General features: G+C 43.1%; 1 protein-coding gene across 1 annotated transcript in view; it reads left to right on the plus strand.

Annotated features, from left to right (window-relative positions):
- The window catches only part of LOC136966485 (DNA-binding protein SATB2-like), a 10658-nt gene continuing 3946 nt past the window's right edge, over positions 1-6712 (plus strand). Inside the window, exons 1-3 of the mRNA XM_067260992.1 lie at positions 1-91; positions 4787-4999; positions 5935-6129. Coding sequence (XP_067117093.1) covers positions 4831-4999; positions 5935-6129 — 364 coding nt within the window. The 5' untranslated portion in view covers positions 1-91; positions 4787-4830. The remainder of the gene's footprint in view (positions 92-4786; positions 5000-5934; positions 6130-6712) is intronic.

Genomic DNA, 6712 nt, shown 5'->3' on the forward strand with positions numbered 1-6712 from the left:
GCAATTTCAACTTCAGCCCTGGATTCACTACAGTTGATCTATGGACAGAGATTTCTCCCCAACAAGGCGAAGTACAGAGAGCGCGTAAACAGTGAGTATTACTTGGCACAGTTCCTCTTTTTTACTTAGTAATTCTATTCAAAATCACTTTTATTGCGCGACTATAGCCTATTATAATCTTATGACGTTGCAGGTAAATTCATGACAATGCTAATTTTGTACAACCTTTACTTGGTGTGTTATTATTTTTTCATATTTTAAACTTTTAATAAAACCAATTCCTTCGACATTCGGGTTAACCTGATAATTTACAAGATAAAGATTGCTAAAGTATTATATAATGTATAATTATACAATAACAGTCCTTTATAAATCTCTTAACTCCTTTGGTTCTACGAGTGTTTAAAAGTAACTTTGCTGGTTCATCTGTGGTCGAATTATTGAATTAGGCTACCTGGTTTGTCATGCATGCCTAGGTACTTTATTATACTTAAATTAACTTAATATCATGCCTATTATTTGCTAAACATTATTATTCATATTCACAACATTAGTATTTTAATACTATAATTAGCCTAAACGATATAGGCCTATTGACATTGTTATTTTTATAGTAAGTGTCATGATTAATACTTATTATCATGATTATTATTAGCAGTAGGAGTTCTAGCAGTGGAAACGGTAATAGTAGCTATCATACAGTTGTAGTTGCATTCAATTGTAGTTGCAGTACTAGTGTTCCAATTTGTTGTAGAGTAGTAGCCTATTATCAAACCGTCGATATGGCGAGAGGCCAATATGAAGAAAATCTAATTGTCCAATATATAATAACAATTGTATTACAATAGAGTCAAATATAATCATATTTCATTTTTTAACCTGAAAAACTTTTTGTTTTCTCGTAAGATTTTATATAACAGTAAGACTATACGCTTTTAGACATCTTTAAGAAAGGCTCGTGTGTACGTAGGCCTTCGATTCCAATTTTGGCAAAAACGTTGCCACTGTTTCGTAGGCTGGGTCTCATATGGTCATAAGTCAACCTAAACATCATGATCAATATTACCAAAGACTGAAATTCCTTTAGTTTCAAGGTGAACTATTTACGCATTCATCCTGAATGGCTTTTTACCCAGCGTACCAGAGCATCTTACCGTACTTGCCGTTCTTGTCTGGTAGTTTTGGAGTTATGGGGTATAATACGCTATTATATACTTTTTATGACTTATATATTTTGAATAATATCATGTTTTAATATCACGAGGTCACTCAGTTGAACAAAACATTTTGTGATCAATACTGAGATACCCTTCACCAGACTTTATAACTGGTATTAAAAGTTTACGATTGGAGGAAATGTGTACAAGCAACTACATCGAAGGCTACACCAGCATATAGCTCAGAGGCAGTGTTTTCCAAACACAAGCAACTGTAATTTTTAAATCTCAACAAACTATTAACTGCAGCTGAATTTATGCTGTGCTGCATGCTGTGTCAACACAATACTTCTCATGCAATAGTACACCATTTGTGAGAGCACTGACAACCAGGTCCTTTACTCTCTAATGGGCCCTTCCTTTGAGCTCTGACCATGGAGGAGGCCAGGCAGGGTGGGATGTAGATGGAGAGGTCCCAGGCCTCCATGCCACTGCGTAGAGAGGACTGTGCACAATGGGAAGTAGGAACAAAGTCAGTGCACCAATATCCCAAGGGGCTGGATAAGAGCACCAGCTTATAATGAAGCTGAACATGCTCCACAAAATGGTCTGGTGCTTCAGTTGGAGGGCTGAGAAAATGTTGTTCGTACATTCATTGTGCAATATAATGACATGCATACCTGTTTTTAATTAGGGAAATACATTGTAGATCTTCTTCTTAAACCACTGATTTCTGTTCAGGGTCGAGTGAATGTATATTATATAGTTTAGTATTGTGTTACATTCTTTTAGTCAATGTTGTCACGTGTTGCATTTGGCATCCATGTGTGTCAGTATGTTAACTGTATATGTAAGTGTGTGTGGTCTCTCTGCATGTGTCTGTGCAGTTTCCCAGTGTATGTGCTTGAAGTGGTTTCCCTGTGTGTATGTGTGTGTGTGTTTGTGTGTGTATGTGAAGTTGATGAAGCCTTTATGACCTTTATGAAGTTGGGGGCAGACTAATTATGCTTTACCCTCTGTGAACCTATGAGCATTGGTATCAAGCCTCAGAAAAATAAGAGTGAGTTCAAACAAGTCATATTTGAAAGGTGCTGAGATGGGAAGCAAAAATTGGATGAACTTGAAAAAGTAAAAAAGAAATGTATTAGAGGGTCTGCCATTTATTCGAAGATAAGTTTTCTATGTTTGTATCTATATCGAGCTTGTATTCAGACAAACTTGACATCCAATGCCTGACATATGCTTTGATTTACTGTCTTTACACCTACTCTGTTTATTAATTTATTATGGCAGTTTGTAGATATATTACTGTTATTTCGTATACACTGCAGCATTTTGATAAGGTTTGTTTGAATTTAATTCAGTGTGAAATGATATAGTGACTGTTAATATAGTCTTGATTACCGTATTTAGCTGAAAGATACAGTACTGGCACACAAAGTCGACAGGACACAATAGAAAAATGATTTACAGAACATTATTGTGCAACCAAACAATAATGCTTGCTCAATGTGACATGTTGCTAGGGATAGCAGTTAGGGGCAGATAGTTTCATTATCAACAAAGACCTGGATACACAGAAAAGTGCAGCTTCTTAACCTCTATCTGCAGGATATATCTCACATAGCAGACACTGAAGGGTGAAGGAATGTCACATTAGACTACTGTGCAGACAGCTGTGCCTATCAATTGTCATCTACACGGAGCTGTGATTGGCAGTGTAGACACAGGCATCTGGACATGATGCTGTCACGCCCCCCTCCCATTCCTTTTTCCCCCTCACTTCCATGCAAGTCTGGTAATCATTTCTGCCCAATTAATGACTTTAATATTGCTCTTGGTTTGGGGTGGGGGTGAGGGCTTTTAATCCTGGCCTCTTCTTTTCCCAAGTACCGTGCAAATGTGTTTATTAAAAGCAGACCAGGCATCTTTCTGGTGAAGCAGGAACTGGGAGAGAGGCAGAGAGGGAGAGAGAGAAAGCGTAATGTGTCTGGTCAGAGCTGTTAGGATTTATAGGTTTTAATTGCTCCATGCACGACACTTAGCTCCAGTCTCCCATCGCAGGCCTCGCTGGCTGGCCTGGTCCCATAGCGTGATGTGTGGTGGCTGGACTGAGTGGGGTGGGTGGGTGGGGGGAGCCCCCCAAGGGAACCACTGGGGCGTGTTGGGTTCCGTGGGTGGGACGGCAGCAAAAACACAGACAGTAGTCCCAGAAATGAGGCCAGACACTCATGATCCTTCCTCAGTTGCTCCTGCATCAAAGCCGTGTTTCTTATGATGAACGCACCATAGGTTCAGTCGCAGTGACAGGTTTTATTGGAAAACACTAGATGACTCTGTATGAGAATGTGATGGACATGTGTATATAATAAGGTTACAATGTCAGCTCGTCAAAACTTAGGCTAACTTTCCTTCTGTAACAGGTTATAAACTCATCATAGTCTAGAACATTGTTATTGGGAAAGACAGGATGGGGCTGATGGCCCTGTTATGAAGAAAAGGAGAGGCTTGAGACCATTAATACTATTCTGTTTGTGTTGGAAGGGTATTTTTAAAAGCAGCTATTAATTTTGCATGTGTGTTTTATTGTAATCATGTGCTGCTTTCAGGCCAGAATGGGTTTATTATCATGCCAACAAAACCACTTATATGAAAGAAAAGCTTTGAGATGCAGACAGCTGACTCAGAAGTCCTCAGCTTGTCAACAAACTGGCTAATGTCCACAGACGACGGCAGAATGCCCATATTTCTAAACCAAGTTAAGGGAACCTGTCAATCACATCTTCTTAGGCTGGTATGTTTAGTTGTCTTTGTGAAAACGTAGTTGGGAAAGTAAGACGTGATGAAGAAACCTAAGTGAGATGTGAACCTGAAGCTGTTCAATTGGAAACGTCAGATGTGCGCCAACGTCGAAAAGCACCGGCAACATTTTGGTTCTGCTATTGTTCGTCGGCTGTGTGTGTTGGGAGTCGAGAGCCAACGCCTCTGCTCGCTGGAGCGAGATCAACAAGGTCATGTGAGGGGAGATAGCCTGGATTACGACCTGTTATGATGATGGGCCCTCTTATCTCCTCAGCAAGAAGTCAACTAGAAGGTCCTATCAGAATATGACTGTGTGGTTTTCTTCACAGTACATAAGACTACACTTCCAGTCAATTTACACAAATAAAGAGCTGGTGATTTGCCCCAGATGCTGGCTTGTTATTTTGTTGTTTGTTGTGGTCGTCCTCGTCTTCTCTCGTCATCTGTAAATAAAAAGTAATGTCTTCAATATGAGCCATGGCGGGCAGGGGGGGAGAGAAGATGACCACAACAAACATGGTTGTCACACAAGTTGTTAATGAAGCAGTAATGTCATTGTAATGGCTTTTAGGGGAGACGCCATAATGTCAACACAGGGGATGTTGAGTGGGCTAACCTGTAGTCGTATTCCTTGTCAAAAACGGACCTAAAACGTCACACATAACTGTAGCCATCACTGTTAAAGAAGACCCGAACTGAAACTGTTACAAAGTCTCCATCTTTGCACGCGGAAGTTGCGGATTCCTGTTCGATCCGACAGCCGTGTGTGTGGGGCCTGCTGCTGGGTCTTTTCCTCAGTTTCCCTCCTGTCGTCCCCCTGTGTGCAGGCCCCTACGCTCTGCTGGGTGCTCCCCCTGGTGGTTGGAGGGGGATGGAGCGTGGCCGGGAGAGCCCCTGCATGACGGACAGTCCCGAGCGGAGGGAGGAGAGCCCAGACCACAGCGGGCCCCCTCCAGGGAAGATCAGCCGTCTGGAGGTGAACGGGAGCCCCACGGGGGCGCGGACCCGCCACAACGGCACTCCGCTCAAGCCCCTCGGAGGTATACGCGCTCACACAAGCACACTCATATGCGTGCACACACGCAGGCTTACCTGAGCATGGAGTTACAAATGTGACACAAGTCAGCGAATGAATGCTTCAGAAAGATGGATAAAAGAAGGAGGGTGAGTGAGAGAGAGAGAGAGAGAGAGAGAGAGAGAGAGAGAGAGAGAAAAGTAAAGAGGAAGAGAGTAGGGTCCTTTCTCCCAGACGAGGGGGGGGAAATCTTTTAACCGAGGAAAATCTGTCTCTTTCAAACCACAGCATGGTGGGGTGGAATGGGCCACACACACTCTCCACTAATGCTGCAGCCTCAAGACCATACATACTGTATACACACAGGCATAAGTGGCCTAAAACACACACACACACACATAAGCGCATAAATATGCACTCAAGCTCTGTAGCTGAATTATTGGGATATAGCGTGTCTGATGGAAGTGTGGCTTTGGCTGAGTTTCAGTTGTCATTGCCCTGTCAGTAGCTTGATTGATAACCTGCGAATGACAGCTCTTTGGGGAATAACACACTTGTGTTTTATAAGGCTTCAGGCTTGGAATAGCACATGGTTCCTGACGTATAAAAATGATAGCAACCCAACCGGCTCTTGTGTATTTTTATAAAAGGCATGACATAGATCCATTTCTGTTCAATGAGTGAAGTTGTATGTCAGTGATAAATTTATGTTTATACTGTGGTAGGTACTATAGATACTAAGCATACCTTCTGTCTCTTCATTCATTTTCCCATTTATTCATCCATTTGTTACTTTAATTTGTTCACTCATTGTCGGACATCCTCTCTCTCTCTCTATCTCTCTCTCTCTCTCTCTCTCTCTCTCTCTCTCTCTCTCGCTCTCTCGCTCTCTCGCTCTCTGTCTCTCTATCTCTCTTTCGCTCTCTGTCTCTCTCTCTCTGTCTCTGTCTCTCTCCCCAGGTCTGATGATCCCAGTGTACTGTGTGGTGGAACAGGCTGAGGGGGGCATGTCCGGGGGTGTGGTCTGTGACGGGGAGGGGCGCGACAGACACGCTGAGTTTGTATTGGTGCGTAAGGACATCCTCTTCACCCAGCTGGTGGAGACCGCTCTCGTGGCTCTGGGCTACTCACACAACTCTGCTGTCCAGGCACGAGGTGAGTCAGTCAGTCAGAGTGTGTGTGTGTGTGTGTGCTTTCATGCATGGTTGTGTGGGGACGTTAGTGTGTAGGTGTGCATTTTTGCATTTGTGCATCTAAGTTTGCAAGCGACGTGGTTAGCGACAAAATCAAGCAAACTTTTCTGATTTCAACCACCTCTTATTGTCTCTGGGTCTACCCAGTGATGACAAACATAAATGCTTGGTTTTGGCATCAGTAATGGAGACACAGTGGTACAGTGGTTCATGGGAAAGAGCGGACAGCATTTGAAGTTTGACCTTCAACCTCGGTGAAGGTCACACCACATCTAGCGGACCTTAACACAACAATAACAAAACCAAACAGCAACGCTTGAAAGAGCAAGCAGAGAGCAGGTCCCAAAATACCTTCCCCTGTCTGACCCAGCGACGACGGCAGGCCGAACTACTGACAAACACACTCACACAGACATACTCACGCACACACACACACACACACACACACACACAGAAAGGCAGCAAAGCGTTCCACATTCCAGCTCCATCCCGTAAACACAGGGCCTGAAACCAACCAGGCAACGCCCCATGCCCCCTCTAAGGCT

This window comes from Osmerus mordax, chromosome 22 (assembly GCF_038355195.1).
Source record: "Osmerus mordax isolate fOsmMor3 chromosome 22, fOsmMor3.pri, whole genome shotgun sequence".
Lineage (NCBI taxonomy): Eukaryota > Metazoa > Chordata > Actinopteri > Osmeriformes > Osmeridae > Osmerus > Osmerus mordax.